General features: G+C 45.0%; 1 protein-coding gene across 2 annotated transcripts in view; it reads left to right on the top strand.

Annotated features, from left to right (window-relative positions):
• LOC144479666 (CTD small phosphatase-like protein 2-A) overlaps positions 1-21717 on the top strand; it is a 36160-nt gene extending 14443 nt beyond the window's left edge. Inside the window, exons 6-13 of one of the 2 annotated variants that reach the window (XR_013495554.1) lie at positions 1628-1730; positions 3162-3248; positions 6089-6151; positions 10134-10213; positions 12546-12672; positions 15006-15127; positions 19568-19673; positions 21438-21715. Coding sequence is in view for 1 of the 2 variants with exons in the window: in XM_078198663.1 (XP_078054789.1) it covers positions 1628-1730; positions 3162-3248; positions 6089-6151; positions 10134-10213; positions 12546-12672; positions 15068-15127; positions 19568-19663; positions 21438-21449 (628 nt within the window). In the remaining variant the exon portion in view is untranslated. Of the gene's footprint in view, positions 1-1627; positions 1731-3161; positions 3249-6088; positions 6152-10133; positions 10214-12545; positions 12673-15005; positions 15128-19567; positions 19674-21437 lie in introns of both variants that reach the window. The other variant, XM_078198663.1, reaches the window with a different exon arrangement.
• Positions 21718-23494: the final 1777 nt, after the last annotated feature.

Genomic DNA, 23494 nt, shown 5'->3' with positions numbered 1-23494 from the left:
GCCTCTTCCCAAGTCAGGATGGTGTGTGGCTTGGAGGGGAATTCGCAGGTGGTGCTGTTCCCATGTGTCTGCCGTCTTTGTCCTTCTAGATGGTAGAGGTTGTGGATTTGAAAGGGGCTGTCGAAGGAGCCTTGGTGAGTTGCTGCCGTGCATCAGAGAGCACACATGGCGGCTACTGTGTGTCAGTGGTGGAGGACGTGGTGGTGGATTTTTTTCTTTATTCTTTCATGGCCTTTCAACATTTCGGAGGGCTGTTGAGTGTCAATCAAGTTGAGTCAGATGTAGGGCAGACCAGATGAAGAATTCACTCTCTCCCTGAACAGCATTCGTGAACCTGATGTGTTTTTGTAACAATCAACAATGGCTTGATGTCGGCATTACTGGGAGTAGCTTTTTTGGATTTGAACCCATGTCCCCAGAGCATTGGGCCTCTGGGTTACTATTCCAATGGCATTCCCATCACACCACCATTGCCCCCAAGTGGTGAATGTGATGGTGTTCAGCTTCTTGTTTTTGGAGCCACATTTGTTTAGACAAGTGGAGAGTATTCCATCATACTCCTGACTTGTGCCGTGGAGATGGTGGACAGGCTTTGGGAAATCAGCTGGTGAGTTACTATCTGCAGAATTCCCACCCTCTGACCTGCCCTTGGAATCACATTATTTGTATGGATATTTGAGTTCAGTTTCTGCTCAATGGTAACTTCCAGAATGTTGATAGTGGGGAGATTCAGTGATGGTTATATTCTCTTTGTTGGGGATGGTCATTGTCTGACACTTGTGTGGGGTGCATGTTACTCTCCAGCTCTTGCTGCACATTGGCAAAGGCTGCTTCGGTAACTGAGGAATCGTGAATGCTTCCCAATGTTGTGCAATAATTGAAAAACATCCTTACCTCTGCCCCCAACATCTCCTGGGGCATTTTATTATGTTAAAGGTTAGTTATAAATTTCGTTACAGGCACGTTCCAACCTTTTGGACTTGACATTGAGTTCGACAACTGCAGACTGTGAACTCCCTTTCCACCTTTACCTCATTAAAAAAAATGTTTTCCTCTTTTCCCCCACCCCACTCGGGGTACCTGTTCCAGGTGATACTTTGTTACGCTGCTTACCTTTGCACTGCCGTTTACACATTCTGATCTCTTACTGGCCGCTATCAGCACCCTTCTTAACCATGATCAGCACCATTTAGATTCCCTATCTATGACATCTTTGTCAATCTCTCCCAGCCTCCACCTTTCCCCGGCCCTCAATCCAGCACCCTACTGCTCCATTATTTACAGGGTTGGTTGAAGGGCTATATGTGGCTCTGGGCAGTGGGGGAATTCCCAGTCTTCCAGTCTGTAACAGTCACTTAAACAGCAGATGATATCTTAGTTCAATGTATCATCTGATCTGAGAATGCTCTTGAGGTGGGAAGAAATTCTATTCTGAGCACTCAGCCGAGCTCGGATATAAATGTCAAAGCTTGATGTTTTGTTATAGAATTACACAGACTAGTCAGCAATGCTGGTGTGAATGTTAGGCCGTGTTTCCCCCAGTGGCAAGTGGACTGGACGCCACTTTTGAGTTCTGATTTATTTTTTTTTAAAAACTGATCTCCAGATTCCAAATGCTCTTTTTCAGATACAAATTCATTAAAGAACTGCAAAGCTCAGTGAAAATGCAAAAATCCATCCTTCCTCTGAAAACCCGCAGCATGCCTGATTATTCCCTTATTCTCGGGCTGGTAAGTGTCACAATAAGTCAAATAAACGGCTGCCTTTTGACTTTGTTGCCCTTCCACCGTTAAAGATTCAACGAGTGGCCTTTCTTTGAGGATAATGTAACTCTATAAGCAGGATTTTATGGTCTCATTTGTCCCAAAACCAGAAAATCCTGCCCGAGGTCAACGGACATTTCCATTGTCCGCCCCTCACCCGCTCCAATTCCATGGCTGGCCTATGAACAAGTTGGAATAATTTGCTACGGTCAATGTGGAGTTGACTGGAAGGAGAAGGTAGTTAAAGTCCTGCATTTTAGATTTATTTGTAGGTGTTTTATTTCTGATTGAGCTGGGGCAAGAGGCAGATGTAAACTAGGTGGCTGCAACTTTACTAGTAAAAGCTGTACCTGTATAGAAAGGTCGGGTTGGGTGCAGAATGAGAGTCTGACTGGTACCCGTGGACCTGTCCCCTCCTCTCTGTTTGCCCACCTTCCCACAACCAAACCGTCATCCAAAGAATGACAAACTATAGGTGCAAGTGTTGAGAATCTGCTGCTGGCTGAAATCTACATCTCTCGGGTATGTGGTCCCTATTCCCGTTATTGCAGACACTTTGTATTGACAGTTGGATGACAGAACCAACTCCCTCGACAATCTAACACCCTCCCCCACTCAAAACCAAACGAGGCAGCTTCAAATGTACAAAGCCACAGAGGGGAAAGAGTGCTCAATGGGGTAGCAGTTTCCAGCCAAGGGTGGCATGGTGGCACAGTGGTTAGCACGGCTGCCCCTCAGCCCCAGGGACTCGGGTTCAATTCCGGCCTTGGGTCACTGTCTGTGTGGAGTTTGCACATTCTCCCCATGTCTGCGTGGGTTTCCTCCGGGTGCTCCAGTTTCCTCCCACAGTCCAAAGATGTGCAGGTTAGGTTGATTGGCCATGGTAAATGGCCAAATGGGATACGGGGATAGGGAGGGGAGAGATACTGTCAGAGTTGGTGCAGACTCGATGGGCTGAATGGCTTCTCGTGCACTGTCGGGCTTCTATGAACTGCAATCCTTTGTTCTTTGACCTTCTCTAACTGGGGAGATCTAATAGAGGTGTACAAGATTATGAAGGGTATAGATAGGGTGAACAGTGGGAAGCTTTTTCCCAGGTCGGAGGTGACAATCACGAGAGGTCACGGGCTCAAGGTGAGAGGGGCGAAGTATAACTCCGATATCAGAGGGACGTTTTTTACACAGAGGGTGGTGGGGGCTTGGAATGCGCTGCCAAGTAGGGTGGTGGAGGCAGACACGCTGACATCGTTTAAGACTCACCTGGATAGTCACATGAGCAGCCTGGGAATGGAGGGATACAAACGATTGGTCTAGTTGGACCAAGGAGCGGCACAGGCTTGGAGGGCCGAAGGGCCTGTTTCCTGTGCTGTACTGTTCTTTGTTCTTTGTTCTTTGCAGGACGAGACACTTGTTCACTGCCAGCTGACTGTCATGGAGAATGTGGAGTTCGTATTCCCTGTTCATTTTCAGGATAAAAGTTACCAGGTTTGTCAATGTGTTTATACAGAACAGGCCATTTGGCCCAACAGGTTTCTGGTGTGCAAGAGCCCCCTTCACCTCACCCCATCAATATATCTTTCTATTCCTTTCTCCCTCATGTGTCTCTCTAGCTCTCCCTTTTTAATTCATTTTTGGGACATGGGCATCGCTGGGTGGCCAGCATTTATTGCCCATCCCTAGTTGCCCTTGTCAAGAGGGCAGTTGAGAGTCAACCACATTGCTATGGCTCTGGAGTCACATGTAGGCCAGACCGAATAAGGATGGGCAGATTTCCTTCCCTAAAGGACATTAGTGAACAAGGATGGGTTTTTCCGACAATGGTTTCATGGTCATCAGTAGATTCTTAATTCCACATATTCTTACTGAATTCAAATTCCACCATCTGCCGTGGTGGGATTCGAACCCGGGTCCCCAGAACATTAGCTGAGTTTCTGGATTAATAGTCTAGTGATAATATCACTAGGCCATTGCCTCCCTTTAAATACATCTCCTCTGCTTTTCCTCTTATCTCACCCCTGCGGTAACACATTCTCCTACACCTTTTGGGTAAGGAACTTATCATTGGATTTGTTATTATTGAAGACCCCTATTTCTGGTTTGGCCCACAAGAGAATTGTTTTCTCCAGGACTATTTGATAAAACTCCCTTTTCATCTACTAGGTCACCTGTCATAATTTTTTTCTTTTCATTCCAGCCTGTTCCAACTTCCCTTTCAATTCTATATCTGTCCAGAAATGAGCCCTCATGCTTTTCGGGATTTTTTAAAAAAGCCTCAGTAACCTGTGGACTGGTATTACTTTGTGTATTGGTGCTCTGATAGTTCTCTGTTTATCCCTCCTGTTTAGATGCTTGCATTCCAGTGTGGGTTCCTATTCTTCCTACCATCTTGCACTCATCTACATCAAAGTTCATTTGCTAATTGCTGAGTTCTATGTTCAGACTAGCCTGCTGGCTGTGGGATTATACAGGGTGCATTCCGTCACTTTGTTTAACTTTGCTGTATGGGCTGTTCAATGATTAACTGACAGAATACCCAAGCAATGATTTGTGTTCCTATGGAGATAATGGTGATGTCTGAATGTGTATTGCCTCTCCCTTCATCAAAGGAACAGAGTCATCTTTCTTCTTCCTATCCCCTCATATGGTAAGGTTAACCTAGCCTAGGGTATCTGACTGACTGTTTAAAACCCACAGACAACTTACCAACATTCTCACCAGGACCTCCAGAGCTCTTGCCGTACGGCTGTACACCATGAATAATGTATGAAGTGTTTGAACACCGTGTACACTGATCAAACCTGATGTGTAAATGAATGTTGCAAATAGATTCGGGGGGGTGGTAAATAGTCACTGGCCATCATTGACCTTTGTTTCACTGAGACGACAGACTGTAACCCACTGGTGAGTGGAATTGGCAGACTCACAGTCCCCTTACAGAGCTGTAGAACCAAAAAGATTTATTTATTTGCTGTCTTGTGGGCCCTGATAATAGACTATTCAGCCTAATGCTACATTTGTTAGTGGAGTTCGTTATCTATGAACTACTCGGGATGTCCCCACGTCCCACACACTGTTGGTTGTGCACCTACACTGTGGCTCATTGTCTGTGCTCGGTCTGGGGGCGGGTTACTAAAAGGCAGGGTCATTCACAATAATCCACAGCTTCTGTCCCCAGGAAAAAGGGGCCATTGTCAAAGATTTAAAGTATATTTATTAGTGTCACAAGTAGGCGTACATTAACACTGCAATGCAGTTACTGTGAAAATCCTCTAGTTGCCACACTCTGGTGCCTGTTCAGGTACACGGAGGGAGAATTTAACATGGCCAATTCTCCTAACCAGCACGTTAGTGGGTGGCACGGCTGCCTCACAGCACTAGGGACCCGGGTTCAATTCCAGCCACAGGTCACTGTATGTGTGGAGTTTGCACATTCTCCCCATGTCTGTATGGGTTTCCTCCGAGTGCTCCTCCGGCTTCCTCCCACAGTCCAAAGGTGTGAGTTAGGTTGATTGGCCATGCTAAATTGCCTTTTGTGTCGGAGCTAGCTAGGGTTAAAACATGGGGTTATGGGAATGGGGTCTGGGTGGGATTGTGGTCTTTGCAGACTCGATGGGCCAAATGGCCTCCTTCTGTATTGCAGGATTCTGTGATTTTTCAGATTGTGGGAGGAAACCCACACAGACACAGGGAAAACATGCAAATTCCACAGTCACCCAGGTCCCTGACCATCGTGCTGCCTGCCCCTGATCTGAAATGCGATGGTGTTAAGTTCAGTCTCTGTGTCGTAGTTGAACACTGGAAGTGCAGAAAATTACTTCTGTCATGTTGATATGTGGCATTTGGTGTTGGGAGAAGATTCTGGGTTCAAGTCCCGCTCCAGAGACTTCCAAGAGTGTCTTAAAGGAGGAAAGTGAGGTGGAAGGTTGCAGGAAATTCCAAAGCAGCAGAAGGCACAGCTGTCAATGGTGGAATGATTGGAATTGGAGGTGCGTAGGACAAGAGCGGGCTGATATCTCTGCAGATGCTGGAAAATCTCAGCAGGTCTGCTATATTCTTCAATGTTTTGTGCCTGGATGACTCTTCGTCAGGGTAGTATGGCTGGAGGTGGTTTGAAATGGGGTTGGGAGGGCATAGCCATTGGAGGGATGTGAAAACTAAGGTGGGAAGTTTAAAATTATGGCACTGATGGAGTGGGAGCCAATGTAGGAGCGGCAAACACACTAATGGATGGCTGGGAGTTGGAAAGGGGGTATTAGAAAGAGGAAACTTAACATAAGTTTGAAGGATTTTTAAGAGTTCCTCCTCTGTCTCTTCCTGTTTTTCAGGTTTATGTGACGTTAAGGCCCGACTGCAAGGAGTTCCTTGAAAATCTGTCCCAGTTTTATGAGGTAAACACAAGTTAACAGAGGATTTGGTTCCCTCGTTGTCCCAGTGATGCAATGACTTTGATAACTAATTGTGAAGCCAAGTACCAATTAATTACTGAATTGCACTGGGATTAATGTTGTGATTTGCATTCCTGTTGTGAGAGGAATTTACTCTCGGTTAATAGACTAGAATGATAGAGCAGAAAGGGAGGACATTTGACCCATCATGGGTGTGCTGGCTCTTTGAAAGATCTATTCTGTTAGTTCCATGGTCCCTGCACTTTCCCTGGTTTCTCTTTTTTTTATTTGGGTACAATTCTATTTTAACTAACCAAACCTGTTGTAATTTAATTTTCCGATTAGAATTCGGGTTCCAGAGCCAAACTCCTCCTTTCCATGAACAGACACTTTGACATTGTGTGTACACTTGCCAAGGTTCGAGCACTGGCTGGATGGTGACCCAGAAACTTGTCAGAAATTATTCCAATCAATGGATAACACTGCTCGGTAAGAAGTCTCACAACACCAGGTTAAAGTCCAACAGGTTTATTTGGTAGCAAATACCATAAGCTTTCGGAGCACTGCTCCTTCGTCAGATGGAGTGGAAATGTGCTCTCAGTGCACAGAGACACAGAAATCAAGTTACAGAATACTAATTAGAATGCGAATCCCTACAGCCAGCCAGGTCTTAAAGGTACAGACAATGTGGGTGGAGGGAGCATTAAACACAGGTTAAAGAGATGTGTATTGTCTCCAGACAGAACAGCCAGTGAGATTCTGCAAGACCAGGAGGCAAGCTGTGGGGGTTACTGATAATGTGACATAAATCCAACATCCCAGTTTAGGCCGTCCTCATGTGTGCGGAACTTGGCTATCAGTTTCTGCTCAGCGACTCTGCGCTGTCGTGTGTCGTGAAGGCCGCCTTGGAGAACGCTTACTTGAAGATCCAAGGCTGAATGCCCGTGACTGCTGAAGTGACTTTAACCTGGTGTTGTGAAACTTCTTACTGTGTTCACCCCAGTCCAACGCTGGCATCTCCACATCATAACACTGCTCTAACAGACTGTATAGTTCACAACACAATGCTGAAACCTTTAAAGTTATCCAGAAGTATGAGATCTATCTATCAAAATTTATCCTTCTTTAAAATTTTTAAAAATTCATTCATGGGACATGGGCATTGCTGGCTGGCCAGCATTTATTGCCCATCCCTAGTTGCCCTTGTTCAGAGGGCAGTTGAGTTAACCACATTAAAGCACCTTTGAGACCAGCTTATCAAATAGTTTTGAGGTTCTTGGTACTTCAGAGAGAATAAGATTATTTGTCTGATGAAGCAGTTCCAGATCCAGGGAGTATCATCTTGATGCTGTGAGCTGTTTGGACTGTGGCACTAGTCCAGTCAGTTTGCTCATCTTTAAAAATAAGAGTTTTTAAAAATTTCATGAGGCAAATTTCTGAAGATTTTTATTCCTCTCTTGATAATCGGGAAGCCAGTTGTTAATTAATTCCATTCTCCTGAACAGAGGGAAGATGGACAGCTGGCTGTATGCCCCCCTTTCCCTTAACTGATCAATTTACAAGCCTGGCTTGCTTGCGTGTCTGGAGTAGGGAGTTCCTTCAGCATTATATTTAAAGAAAGAAAGGGCAGCACAGCGGTCAGCACTGCTGCCTAACAATGCCAGGGGTCTGGGTTCAATTCCGGCCTCAAGTGACTGCCTGTCTACAGAGTTTGCATGTTCTCCTCATGTCTGTGTGGGTTTGCTCCGGTGTCCTCCCACAGTCCAAAGATGTGTAGGGTCGGTGTATTGGCCATGCTAAATTCCCCCTTAGTGTCAGGGGGATTAGCAGGGTAAATATATAGGGTTACGGGGATAGAGTCTGAGTGGGATTGTTGTAGGTGCAGATTCAATGGGCCGAATGGCCTCCTTCTGCACTGTAGGGATTCTGTGGGTGGAATTTTGAGATCCAGCTAGCGTGAAAATGGGGAAAGTTCCTGATCTGTTCTTTAGGTGCTTTTTCATGCCCAATCTTATGCACTTAGTCGTTGAAAAAATGGTGTAGGCTGTTTCGAGCTGCTGCAGGCAGTGAGCTGGGCTTAATTCGCCAGCCAGCCTGTAGAGGGAGCTAATGCGCAGACCTCTGATGTTAGATGCTCAATAGCAACTGCGGGGGTCTGACAGACAGACAGAGTTGTCAGGCCCCTGCTACTGCAGCCAGTCTCAACCAGCTCTCCTTCTCTCCCCCCCCCCCCCCCCCCCCCCCCCCACCCCGTGCAATTGTGGGGGGCTCGCAGCCAATTGCGAGCCCCACAATGCACTGGCATCTTGCCCCCGCCGGCCCTCCCTCCTTGATCCAATCACAACTGCAGAGCAGCAGCGCCCCCACCCCCTCCCCCGCCCAATCGCAGTGCCAGCCTGGCACTACCCATTCTCATTGCTTGTCGATTCTCACCGTTTTCTCTGCCCGGTTGATTTTCCCGTAGACTGCTAACACAGGCTCAAAATCACCGTCTGGGTGTGTATTTCACTGTCTCCCATAAAGGCAAATGGATCCCTTCACAGCGAGTAACAAGAGGCAACCACTAAACACAGCGACATGACCAACAGCCCATCTGACTTACCCACACCTCATTGTACCTGGAGCCTCCTCTTCCAGAAGTTCTGTGCCCGAAGAGGGTGCTGGTGACCATGGATTTCCATTGGATTGCTCCATGATGATGATTGGCCTCCTGCAGTGTGGCTGACCTGGAAACTCTCCCACTCTTTACTGATGCATTGAAAGGTTTTACAGGGAATTTACAATCCACCTGTTTGGCCACCACTTCCTTGGCCATCAAGGCCTGCAGTGGGACTTGAACCTGGAGCTTCTGGCTCCAAGGCACTACGCACTGTGCTAGAAGACCTCCCCATCACCATGACTAAATATATTCTACACCTCAGCAACTGTGTAATAGCCTGCTTGACACAGCAGGGAGTGTCCACGTGGACCCAGGTGGAATTTTATTTAGGTTGTTGTGGTTGGAATTGAGCCAGATTGTGAATGTCAAAGTTTTGTTAAGTCTCAGTTGGAGATGACAATGAGAAGAAAATTATATAATGTCGTCATCTGGCTTAAAGAAACTGTAGTTGTGAAGAAGCCAGCAGTTGATTTTTTTTTTAACCCCTTAGAATCTATTTACCTTCTCACTACCGTGTCGTACTGTCATTGAATCGAATCCCTCCAGTGCAGGAGGAGGCCGTTTGGTTCATAGAGTCTGCACTGACAACAATCTCACCCAGACCCTATTCCCATAACCCCATGTATAACTTCTCGCTAATCTCCACTCACCTACACATCTTGGGACACTAAGGGACAATTTTTAGCAATGGCCAATCCGCCTAACCTGCACATCTTTGGAGTGTGGGAAGAAATCAGAGCACCCGGAGGAAACCCACGCAGACACTGGGCGAAGGTGCAGACTCCACGCAGATGGTGACTGAGGCCTGGGTCCCTGAGGCAGCAGTGCTAATCACTGTGCCACCGTACCATGTGTCAGCTTTGTCAGTTGATTACGAACTGGCAGGAAATGGAGATTGTAATTCAATAAGTGCTGTCTGTGCCTCAGTGGCCATTCTTCATCGGAACACTGACTATTCGCCCACGAGAGGCATCACAGTTGAGCCCAATCCTGAAATTTATGAATGTTCTGGTATTGGATGGGGGACGGGTAACCCCAGGTCAACTTACACCCCATTCGAGACCCAAGGTTGGTTTGGGTGGGGCAGAAATTTGTACTGGCACCTTCCTGATTTGTTTGGCTCAGTGCAGCATGAGGGAGCCACAAACCGAGCTGTAAGCCAGCTGTTGATGGGTCTGTAACACTGGACCACAGGGAATCATAACCCTTTTTTCCTTATTTTGCCCCTTTCCCATCTCCTCTGTGGTGGTAACATTTATCTCTGCCTTGGGCAGATCAATTGTCTGCTCCCTAACCTGAAACTCAGTGTCTCTTTCCCCCTGTTAGATCATCCTCTTCACTACTGCTATAAAAGATTATGCTGACAAGCTGCTGGACATACTCGACCCACAGAGACGCTTGGTCAGGTAAGTCCGTCAAGCGTGCAGAAAACCCTGTCCAATACTTGCTGAACATTCACCTTGTGACAAAGTCCTGTTACAAGTGCCGATGCGATTGCTTCTTTTTGAAATCATAAACATCTTGACTTTGCACATTCACTCTCTCCACCACCAGGCCAGTGAATGTGTACCGGCTACAAGATGCACTGCAGAAACACAGAGGGGTTTCTTAGCGCGTTCCAGTCTCACGGCCGCTCCCTTCCAGAAGGGGAAGTATTGCAGACATGGGGACATCACCTACAGCTTCCCCTCCAAACCACTCACCATCCTGACTTTAAAATATATCAGCTGTTCTTTCACTGTCACTGGGTCAAATTCCTGGAACTCCCTCCCTAACAGCACTGTGGGCGCACCTACACCACATGGATTGCAGCTGTTCAAGAAGATAGCTCACCACCACCTTCTCCAGGGCAGTTAAGGATGGTTAAGTTATTTGTCATTTATATTAATGATCTGGATGAGAATATAGTTTGCAGATGACACCAAGATTGGTGGCATAGTGGACAGCGAAGAAGGTTATCTAGGATTGCAACGGGATCTTGATCAATTTGGCCAGTGGGCTGACGATTGACAGATGGAGTTTAATTTAGATAATGTGGGTTGATACATTTGGTAGATTGAACCAGGGCAGGACTTATTCAGTTAATGGTAGGGTGTTGGGGAGAGTTACAGAACAAAGAGATCTAGGGGTACAGGTTCATAGCTCCTTGAAAGTGGAGTCACAGGGGGACAAAGTAGTGAAGAAGGCATTCAGCATGCTTGGTTTCATTGGTCAGGAGTTGGGACATCTTGTTGAAGTTATACAAGACATTGGTAAGGCCACACTTGGAACACTGTGTACAGTTCTGGTCACCCTATTATAGAAAGGATATTATTAAACTAGAAAGAGTGCAGGAAAGATTTACTAGGATGCTAGTGGGACTTGATGGTTTGAGTTATAAGGAGAGGCTGGATAGACTGGGACAATTTTTTCCATAAGTAGGGGGCTTAGAGGTGTTCTTATAGCAGTCTATAAAATAATGAAGGGCATAGATCAGCTAGATAGTCAATATCTTTTCCCAAAGGTAGGGGAGCCTAAAACTAGAGGGCATAGGTTTAAGGGGAGAGATGCAGGAGGGGCAGTTTTTTCAGAGGGTGTTGAGTGTCTGGAATAAGCTGCTGGAGGTAGTTGAGGTGGGTACAATTTTGTCTTTTAAAAGTGTTTAGACAGTTGCACGGGTAAGATGGGTATAGAGGGATATAGGCCAAATGCAGGCAATTGGGACTAGCTTAAGGGTTAAAGGGCAGTATGGACAAGTTGGGCTGAAGGGCCTGTTTCCATGCTGTAAACCTCTGACTCTATGACCTGCCTGAGTCGATGTCCTTTTATTGTTATTACTCATATAATAGCCTTTTTGTTTATTTTTAATTTGGGCCTAATGCACACTCCTGGAGTTTACGACCATTTTGAGTTGTTGGTTTATGACTGTTTGGCAGGCCAGGTGCTTTGGACAGTTTTTTTTTTCATGCGGAAATCCAGAGTTACCTTTTCAGTTTTAGTTTGCAGTCTGGAATCCAATGGCTTCTAAGTGTTTTTGTCCCTCTCCCTCTCTTCCTGGTGTTGGAAATTCTGCTGGTTATTTGGAAGAGGTATTTCTTGCCTCTCTCTGCAGTGAAAATTTGGCTGTCAGTGGTTTGCTGGCTAAAAGCTAGAGGCAGCAATGGGTCTATCTCCACCTCGAGCTCTGCTGGGAACTCCTGGACAGGGAATTCCGAGTTTCGATTCTCCATCCAAAGGAGTAAACTGCAGCAGGGGTTGAAAAACTACAAATCCAGCATCACATGAGCATTCTTATTTTCTGTGCTAAACCTGGGATGGGTGTAAGAATGTTTGGTTGGAACAGCACATTGAGCTGTTGAGGTTCGTACAATATCATGAGTTTTTTTGGTCTTGTTTGTAATTGGTAAAAGCTCTTGCTAACTTACTTTATGTTAAATGTATTCTTAAAAGCTCCCTAGTGGGTCATTTGAATCATACCTGGAGTGAAACACCTCATGCTTACCCATGCCAAAATTCAAAGTGCAAAACTTATAATCTAGGTTGACTTCATAAAACGCCCTGGAGTTTCTGGCCTGGATTATAACACGATGCCTACACCGAGAATGAATAAAACAATTTCAAAAACCAATCACTCAGTTGTCACAGATCCTGCTGTGTTGCATAAAATTGGACAGGAGAGAGCAATGAGTCAGTTTAGAATAATTCATGCCTGGTCTCTTTTTAAATTGTCTCTTGTCGATGAAACTATAATTGTTGCAGGCATCGACTATATCGTAAACACTGCATCTGTGTCCAGGGGAACTACGTCAGAGAGCTGACGATCCTTGGCCGGGATATGGCAAAGACGGTTGTTGTTGACAGCTCAGCTGAGACTTTCACTTGTCGGGTAAGCAAAGATATATTATTGGCCACGCAAATGTCTTATTTTGAGTAACCATAGCTCTGTCAAGGTGTTTAAATGGATTCACGTAATCTTCCCTGAACATTCAACCAGAACTTCCAACTGAGTTGAATCCTATCCTGTTTTCCAACCCACAGCAGGGTCAAGGAGTGAAATAGTAAGCCCTGCTGCTTCTCCTGTTTCCAGGCCTCTTAATCTTCTTCCCCTCCCTCTCCTTTAAACCACCGCCCCCCTGCCCCCACCGCCCTCAGCAGCTCCTGTAAGTGTCTTTGTGGTGGGGCCCATTCATCCCATCAAATCTGTGCCAGTTCTTTTGTAGAGAAATCCTACCACTGCCCGCCCCAATCAACCCAAGAGTTTAATTTTGGGCCGTCTGATTATCTATCCTTCAGCCATTGGAAACCGTTTCCATTTATTCTATCCAAACACTTCCACTCCATCAAATCCCCTCTAACTTCTTGGCTCCAAGGAGAACAACCCTTGATTTCTTTGTAATCCATTTCCTGGTATCATTTCCAATAAAGCTTCTATGAACCTTCTCGATGCCTTCATCCCATCCAATGGCCAGAATTGAGAACCACAGTCACAGTGGGGTCGAACTATTTTATATATGTTCAGCAAAACCTCTTAGCTTTTGTGCTTTCTGCTTCCATTCATAAAGCCCATTGAAAGCTTGGGTTTCTGTCTGATGCAATTTACAATGCACACACCCTGGTCATTCATATTAAACAACCAGCTCTGTTTCTTTGAACCTGACACTGTGCAATATCCGGACAGCAACATCCAACTGTCTTGACCCTCACAAGCACTTGTGGGAAGGCAGTATTGTCATTGGACAGAAGATCCTGGGTAATGCTCTGGGGACCCAGGTTCGAATCCCATCACGGCAGGTGGTGAAATTTGAATTTAATTCAATGAAATCGGGAGTTAAAAATCTACTGATGACCATGAAACCATTGTCATAAAAACCCAGCTGGCTCACTAATGTCCTTTTAAGGAAGGAAATCTACCGTCCTTACTTGGTCTGGCCTACATATGACTCCAGACCCACAGCAATGTGGTTGACTCTTAACTGTCCTCCAAGATGGGCAATAAATACAGGCCCAGCCAGTGATACCCACATCCCATGAACAAATTTTTTAAAAACTCCCATGTACAAATGAAAATATCTTGCACTCGGTGACATACTTTGTTAACAGGAAAAAATTACACTTTGTATTAAGTGATAAATATTTTTTCATTGTTTAAAAATTGAAGCTAATTACACTGACAAATGCCTGACATGGAACAGATAATAGGAGAGGAAGGGATATTATTAAACTAGAAAGAATGCAGAAAAGATTTACTAGGATGCTACCGGGACTTGATGGTTTGAGTTATAAGGAGAGGCTGGATAGACTGGGACTTTTTTCCTTGAGTGTAGAAGGCTTAGGAGTGATCTTATGGAGGTCTATAAAATGAGGGGCATAGATAAGGTAGATAGTCACATCTTTTTCCAAAGGTAGGGGAATCTAAAACTAGAGGGCATAGGTTTAAGGTGAGAGATACCAAACGGTCCAGAGGGGCAGTTTTTCAGAGGATGGTGAGTGTCTGGAACAAGCTGCCAGAGGTAGTTGTAGAGGTGGGTACAATTTTGTCTTTTAAAAAGCATTTAGACAGTTACATGGGTAAGATGGGTATAGAGGGATGTGGGCCAAATGCAGGCAATTGGGACTAGCTTCGAGGTTTTTAAAAAAAAAAAAAGTGGCAAGGACAAATTTGGGCCAAAGGCCTGTTTCCACGCTGTAAACCTCTATGACTCAATGATGCTGGAAATGCTCAGCAGAGCAGGCAGCATCTGTGGGGAGAGAAACGAGAGGGTTGATGCTTCAGGCCTACGATCTGCACTAGTTCTGATGAAAAGTCACTGACCTCCGAGGAGTGGGGGGGCTGGGTTTCTCTGCACAGATGCTGCCAGACATACTGAGCATTTCTAACCCACAAGGGAACTCTTTTCTCCTTTAGAACTCGGGGTCACTGTTTAAAAATAAGGGGCTGCACCCATTTAAATCAGAGGTGAGGTAAAATTATTTTCTGAGGCTTGAGTCTTTGGAACGCTCTTTCTGTAAAGAAGGTGGAGGAAGAGATTTGAATATCTTTTAAGGTTGAGGAGGACAGATTCTTGGAAGCTGGGGGGGGGGGGTGATAGGTTATCTGGGATAGGTGGGGCACAGCTTTGAGGTTCCTATCCAATCAGCTGTGAGTTTATCAAATGGTGGAATAGGTTTGAGGGACCGAGTGGCCTATTCCTGCTCCTTATATGTTCCCATTTCTATTAGGGGCAACTGCCAGTCTGCCACCAAGCAATCACACCGTTGTGAATCTCTTTATTTCCCTTCAGCAAGAAACCCAGCAGCAACTGCCTGAGATCCGGAATGTTGAACACGGAAGAAAAATTGAGGTATGAAGGAAATATGAACAACTTGCTGAGCATTAAAATAAAATTAATGTCAAAGCAATAAATTTTAAAAATGAGTAATTAATAAAACAGACTGCCAAGCAGCAAAGCAATAAATTGATAATTGTAGAAATAAGTAAATTAATGGTCAGTTTTATTAAGTTCCAAGCAGCAAACTAACTAATAAACCCATTTTAATCTTCAGAACCCTAGTCCTGGTCACCAGGGAGGGGGATTGAGACTGGAGCCAAGCTGAAGGACTCCTGGGTTCACCTCCGGTGCACACTCAGTGGCCTCGGCAGAATTCATATAAGTAGGAGTTGGAGTGGGTTGCCTTTTCAACCTGGGGTTTCCAGGACTTGAGCTGATATCAGCTTTAAGGCACTGGTGGCTTGGAAATTATTCTATCTGAACTACACACTGAACAACAAGCTTTGGAAAGTATGTGGCTCATCTTTTGGCCCCCTCCTGTGGTTACAGAGGAACTTGCTTCTGGTTTTGTTTTTGTTTGTTTATCTCATGACATCTTTCCCACTTTTCACACTAACTGTCAGTGTCTTACAACCTTGTAACGCATTATTATAACAACGCAATAAAATAATTCCCACTTTAAGAAGCAAGTTAAATCTTAGGAAATAACTTTAAAAAATGAGGTGTTTTTCCTTTCAATTTCTTCCCATTTGAGCCTAATTAATCTACTATTTTGTTGGAAAATTACCAGAATCCTTGTAGATTTGGAGTCAGTTGGCTGGATGGCTACAAAGCAATGCCACAGCACAGGTTCAATTCCTCTACCAGCTGAGGTTATTCATGAAGGCCCCCCCCCACACCCCCCCCTTCTTATCCTTGCCCCTTGCCTGAGGATGAAGTGATGCATTTTGGAAGAAATAATGTAGGGGGGAGTTGTACAATAAATGGCAGAGTCATCAGGAGTATAGAAACACAGGGACCTAGGTGTGCAAGTCCACAAATCCTTGAAGGTGGCAACACAGGTGGTGAAGAAGGCATATGGTATGCTTGCCTTTATAGGACGGGGTATAGAGTATAAAAGCTGGAGTCTGGTGATGCAGCTGTATAGAACGCTGGTTAGGCCACATTTGGAGTACTGCGTCCAGTTCTGGTCGCCGCACTACCAGAAGGACGTGGAGGCGTTGGAGAGAGTGCAGAGAAGGTTTTCCAGGCTGTTGCCTGGTATGGAGGGTCTTAGCTATGAGGAGAGATTGGGTAAACTGGGGTTGTTCTCCCTGGAAAGACGGCGAATGAGGGGCGATCTAATAGAGGTGTACAAGATTATGAAGGGGATAGATAGGGTGAACGGTGGGAAGCTTTTTCCCAGATCAGAAGTGATGATCACGGGCTCAAGGTGAGAGGGGCGAAGTATAACTCCGATATTAGAGGGATGTTTTTTACACAGAGGGTGGTGGGGGCCTGGAATGCGCTGCCAAGTAGGGTGGTGGAGGCAGACATGCTGACATCATTTAAGACTTACCTGGATAGTCACATGAGCAGCCTGGGAATGGAGGGATACAAACGATTGGTCTAGTTGGACCAAGGAGCGGCACAGGCTTGGAGGGCTGAAGGGCCTGTTTCCTGTGCTGTACTGTTCTTTGTTCTTTGACGTGATCTTTGGGTTAAATCACCACCAGTCAGCTCTGCCCCTCAAAGGGGAGAACAGATGATGGCGGTCTGGGGCTATGGCAACTTTACCTTTAGATTGAAATGGGGGCTATTCAATTTCCATGCGCCCTCTTCATCTGCAACATTGGGCCCCAGGGCAGTTCCAGTGCTGCTTCCTCTTCATCTGAGCGACTTGTGAACTCTACAAACAGCAGGAGGCTTGGAAGAGGAGAGGGTGCACTAGTGCTTGTGTGCCTGCTGAGGCAATCCTCCATGGAGGTGGCCAATTAGGGTGCTGTGTCCAGGAAGTCTGTCTAATGTCTAGGTTTGAGTTAAGATGGTCAGTCAGTCGGCCTGTGGATATGGCTGTCAGCTGCCTGGGCAGAGGGGTGGTGTTGCTGGTTAACCAAAAGCTGTGGGCCCAGGACCCTGAGTGCCAGGAGGGGACACTATACTCACAACAACCCCACCCCCAGGCATGAGACAGCCACAGAGAGGTGGTGCTACACAAGCCCAGCTCTTTGTCCATTCCTAGCAGCCAAAGTCTCGGTCCCATTGATTCGCAATGTCTCACCCCTCCCAGGACCTGACCCCTGACTCATGGTACTGTCTGTTTCCTTCAACAAGCCCCCTGTCTTTGACTTTAACTATCCTCCCTGCTATCTGTCCACTCTTGCACTTGTTGTTTCAACACCCCATGCTGCATTCATGCCCACGTATCCGTCCTTGCCCTGTTGCAATGTTCCAGTGAAGTCCAACACACACTGGCAAAACAGCACCTCCTCTTCCAATTTGGCAAATTACAACCTTTTGGACTGAACATTGAGTCCATCAATTTCAAAGCACAAACTCTCCCCTCCACCTTCACCCCATTTCCATTCACTTTTTATTTTATTTCATTTTATTATTTATATATCCATATGTTTTTTACTTTTCATTTCTTCCATTTTATTTGTCTACCTTTTTAAAAAATCTCACTTTCCATCTTTTTCCCCAAACTATGGTCTCCCATGGCTGCACTCCAGTAGGGCTGTTGTTACATGTCTTGGGTTGTCCTTTGGCACTCTGCTCTGCCATTTACACATTCTGATTTCTTAAAGGCCACTATTAGCACCCTTCTTAGCCATGATCGCCACCATTTACATTCCCTTTGTCCTTTTGTCTATGACATCTTTGTCAATTCTTCCCCGGCCCACTCTCAGTATAAATCTCGTCCCATTTTCTATTGTCTTCAGCTCTGAAGAATCATACAGATTTGAAACGTTGGCTCTATTCTCTCTCCACAGATGTGTCAGACCTGCTGAGATTTTCCAGCAGTTTCTGTTTTTGTTTGTATTTGTGTTCTCTGATTCATTGCTTTGACCTTTCTAAAAGTATTGTTCTAACTCCACTTTGTCCCCTCTGGAACATCTTTTTCCAAGACAGTGGGGTGGGGCGGGGGAAGAACTGACCACAATTCCCACTTGGGTTCACGATCAAATGATCCCAGTGTGAAAATGCGCATGTTGGGTGTTGAGTGACAGAATGGAATCAGCTGCGATGCCCTCCACATCCAAAGAGCCTTTTGTCTGGGCTCATGCTGAATGGCCACTTGAGGGCAGTAGGTGCTCATGACACTGACCAGTTGGTGTAGGCCCACTCAAAACCTAGCAAGATGGTATCCACACTTGTGATTTTTCTGTTCTTTTTAAACCAGCCCCCTTGTTACGAGTTCAATATTAATTGTAGCTTAAGGTTCTGATTTGAATCAAGCCATCACTTCTAATCTAATCGTGGAGCCCACACTGAATGCAACTGGGAATTGGGTCCATGTGACGTGAATTGGGTTAGGAGAAGAGGTGAGATTAAACTCAAACAGACAGCAATCACATTGCATTAGCACATTGAGTTCAATGCTGATTCTCATTATAATGTTTCAGGACTGTGAACATTGAAGACACGTTTTGTTTCTGACTGACCTGAGGATTTTGGATTGCTCGCACAAGCCCAAGGGTTGGCTGTCATTCAGTATTCACTTCTGTGGCTGGGGGGAATGATTTTGATCTCTGGTGCTTTAAGAATTTGTAGACTCGGTCTTGTTTTCTGTAGAATCCTCATACTGCACAGTGTGTGTTTAGTTTAACATAGAATTGGAAGCATATTCAAGCATTGTCTGTGGTAAAGCTTGGAGATCTATTGAGCATCTCCCCATGATAGTCCACTCTGTGCAAGAGAACCTTGGGCATTAACTAGTATCCTACGTGTCCATGGTGTAGGATTATTATTGGTATGGCTATCTGAAAATAATTCATCTGATTTTAATCAGATGATGTGGCTTTAAATCCCACAATTCAGGCAAGTAATAGTCATAGAAGTTTACAGCATGCAAACAGGCCCTTCAGCCCAACTTGTCCGTGCCGCTCAGTTTTTAACCACTAAGCTAGTCTAAATTGCCCACATTTGGCCTATATCTCTCTATACCCATCTTACCCATGTAACTGTCTAAATCCTTTTTAAAAGACCAAGATTGTACCTGCCTCTACTACTACCTCTGGCAGCTTGTTCCAGACGCTCCCCATCCTCTGCATGGAAAACATTATCCCTCTGGACCCTTTTTTTTTGTATCCCTCTGCCCTCTAGTTTAGACTCCCCTACCTTTGGGAGAAGCTGTTGACTATCTGCCTTATCTATGCCCCTCATTATTTTATAGACCTCCCTAAGCCCCTTGCGCTCCAGGGAAAAAAGTCCCAGCCTCTCCTTATAACTGTATCACTAAATGAAGTTCTGTGAGCTTTGTTCCCTATATGCTGTTATGTCCTTTTGGAAACTTCCCATTTTTCTTTACAGATTGCAAATCGGGTCAAAATCAAAAGCTGGTTCAAAGATCCAAAAGACCGGGAACTGCGGAAGCTCATTCCGTTCTTGCAGAGACTGGCAACACTGGTGCGTGTTGGTGAGGATCCAAGGTTGATGTCCCTTTCTGGTCTCTTGAGCACTCCCACTTTAATTGCTCCACCATTGGTGGCGAGCCATGCCTTTATCTCCAAGTTCTGGATGACCCTCCCTTAACCTCTTTCCCCTCCATACTGCTCTCCACGTCTAAGACTTTCCTCAAAACCTATCTCTTTGACCAAAATTTTGGCCAGCTGTCCCTTTATCTCTTGTGTGACTCGATGTTGAATTTTATTTAATGCTCCTGTGAAGCACTTTGGGGTGCTTTACTACATTAGCGGTCCTATAACAATGTAGATTGTTGGTGGGCCTAGATGAAAATAAATTGGGTGAATTAAGATATTATTTTCTTTCCTCCCTTTTTTAAAATTCTGTCCTCTAAGGAAGGAAATCTGCTGTCCTTACCCGGTCTGGCCCATGCGTGACTCCAGAGCCACAGCAATGCGGTTGACTCTCAACTGCCCTCCTGAAATGGCCTAGGAAGCCACTCGATTATACCAAACTGATGCAGAAAGATTAAAAAGAGACGCTTTGCCTCCATTAGCAGGGTCATAATCACCTCTTGTTCTGTTTTATTAATTTGTATCATTTTTTTATTCTTGGTTGACAAATAAAAGGTGCCACATTAACAGTCACTGCCATACTGTTGATATTTAGATTGGACTGCAACAGTTCAAGAAGATGGCTCACCACTACCTTCTCCCAAGGACGATTGGGATGGGTAACATGCTGGCCACATCCCATGAAAGAATAAATTAATTGATTATTTTCATTGTTACAGATCAAGAAGGTGGTCAGGCAGTTTGGAATCTATTAATGACCAGTTCCTGACAGCTAGGGTGATGGTCATTATGAAGTGATTAGTTTCCCCCATTCACCTATTTTTAATAGAAAGTTCCTTTCTTTGCTGATGCGTCCTTTTGCATGGTACAAATTTAAACTGGAGAATAAATTATCCTAGAGATTTCCAATGGCAAGCTGGTAACTGTTGGCAGAATTCTGGGAATGCACGAGCAGTTTGCTCGCTCACGCAGCCAGAGAACAGCTTGGGAGGCCTAATAGATTTTAAAATGATCAATGGGTCTTGAACAAATTTTTGGAATCTACTGACAAAAGTCCATTACTGTTCCTAATGCCTGGAAGGAGTAGCTGGTTAAATAAGATAGAGTGTGGGGAAAGGGGATACCTATTCCTGTTTCTATAGTTTGAATGTGACGAACCCTGGGGGGTTGAGAGGATTATCCTCGGGTGAGATTCATCTGATATTCTCAGGAGAGCTGATCTCAGTGAAATCTGTAGTGGCTGTTTCTCCTGATTGGAGAGTAAAGCTAGGGGGTCATTGTTGGCTATTCAAGACTGAGATGAGATGAAAATTTCTTCACTCGGGGATGTGAATCTTTGGAATTCTCTTTCAGAGGGTTGTGGGTGCTCGCTCGGACTATTTAAGATTGGGACTAAGGGATTGAGGATATGTGGATGAGGCAGGAAAGTGGAGTTGATGTGATCCACTGTGGTCTTGTTGGATGGCAGAGCAGGCAGAAGGTGTCTACTGCAACTCCTATTTTTGTCCCATGCTCCCTCCACCCTACCCTGTACCTCCATAGATTCCCATCGTTCTAGCATCAGTTGCAGCTCTGTTACCTTTGCTTTGGCTCAATGAAAATCAATGTTGATAGATTTAACCAATCTTGTTGACTTTCTATTTAGCATCGAAACTGTCTTTTGTTCTGTGGTTGTGCAAAACATTAAATGTTCCTGTTTGTAGGATGATGTATGACCTGCGATTCAGAGAAGGAATCACTTGGACAGACTGTGAATGGAGGCCCAAAGGCGTACACACCAAGGAACTAGGATAAGCTTCTCTCCATAACCCCATCCCAATTGACTATTTGTTTTACAGTCCAAATGTTAAAGCTGTATACATGCAACTAAATGACTCAGTCCCATCAGCTCATTCATGGTCAAATCACCTCTGTCATGTTTTATTAAATTGTTAAATCATTTCTCCTATTTTACAAATAAAAGTCTGCCAGCCATTGTGATACAGTTGATGTTTTAGTGGATTTTTAAACATTCGATTTAAATCTAAAAATGGGTTAGTTTAGATAATGGAATGTTTGAATAATTGAGAGCTCTCTCCACTTCACTCGTACAGCTGATTGCAACCAAACCACCCAATTGCTAAAGAGACGAGGGGAATCGGAATGCGTTGGTTACGTTCCAGTCATGAGAGGAAAGCCGGAACTATGAAGAGCCAATCCAGTGTCTGACTCTCTCTGAGCAAACTCCAGCTCTCTACAATAGAACCTGGCTGCACAGCAGCCATAGTGGCACAGTGGTTAACACTGCTACCTCTCAGCGCCAGGGACTCGGGCTCAACTCTGGCCTCGGATAACTGTGTGGAGTTTGCACATTCTCTCCATGTCGACATGGATTTCCTCTGGGTGCTCCGGTTTCCCCCACAGGTGGATTGGCCATGCTAAATTGCCCCATAGTGTCTCAAGATGTGTAGGTTAGGGGGATTAGCCATGGTAAATGTGTGGGTTATGGGGTGGAGGGGAGGGCCTGGGTGGGATGAATTTTTGTTTTTGGAGAGTCAGTGCAGACTTGGTGGGCTGGTTGGCCTCTCTGTACTGTAGGGATTTTATACCTCTACTGATGCTACAGTTCTATCTAGTCTGTGTTGGATATCTGTTGGTCAAGGATATAGAATCAAGATGATATAGATGGAGTTAAGAGACAGATCAGCAAAAATCTATATGAATATTGCCATAGGTTCATGCAGTGGGATGAGGGGCTGTTCCTGCTCCTTTGGAACCATTGAGTGAGCATGGGCTAGTATTGATGGTGATACCGACCATTCCCCTACACTGTGAAATGCAATACAGTAGAAACATGATTATCACAATAAGTAACCCATTGCACAGAGACAATGTTTGACACATCGAAACATAGAATGATTGACCCTGAGCTGGGACATGCAAATTATTGGCTCCAATCACTTGGGAGGTGCAGGGGAGAGGGTGGGGAGCGAAGGATCACCAATGCTGCTCTTTCAAAGAGGAAGGAGCTGATAGCCAATGCATTTGCATCGTTTAATTCTGGTAATACTTGGCCTCCTGCTGCACCACCAGTGTCAATTCCCCTTGGTCTCTGAACAAGCATTGACAAATGATGGGATTTGCCCATCTCCTTTTGAATGTAGATTTGAGAAAAGTCAGTGTGGTTGCTGCAACCTGATGTGTGACATATCCCTCAGCAATAGCTGGACAATGACCAATATTAAACCCGTGTAGAATAGAAATTTACCTCTTCCAATCCCATCATCTGCTTTTTCTGTTGAGGGGAAATAAAATCTTCACAGCATTTTTACTTTTTTTTCATTCGAAATGCTACAGGGGATTGGGATTTGACAGCAAAACAACACCACAGGAGACAGCATTTGGAAATGTTACAAACGGAACAGATTTTACACTGTCAGATGTTCTAAACGTCTGCATTTTGTACCTTTTGGGTGAAATGGCTTCTCCCTGCTTCCTGCCACTCCCCACTCTCTCTCACACACTCACTGTCTGTTTTGAAGAAAGCTGTTAATTTATTTTCACATCTCTGCTTTTCTTCCCCCTCCCACCTCTCAATCCTCCAAATCAGTCCCACTCTACTATATGCATAGTTGCCTTTTGAAAGCTCCTAAATCTGATTCCATAATCCTTTCAGATCATGCTTCAGAATCTAATAATCCTCTTCTCATTGTCCTTTTTAGTTCTTTTGCCAATTATTTGAAATCTGTCCTTTAGTTACTGATCTACTCGCTAGGGGGAA

This window comes from Mustelus asterias, chromosome 26, assembly GCF_964213995.1.
Source record: "Mustelus asterias chromosome 26, sMusAst1.hap1.1, whole genome shotgun sequence".
Classification (NCBI taxonomy): Eukaryota; Metazoa; Chordata; class Chondrichthyes; order Carcharhiniformes; family Triakidae; genus Mustelus; species Mustelus asterias.
This window is presented reverse-complemented; position numbering and strand designations above follow the sequence as displayed.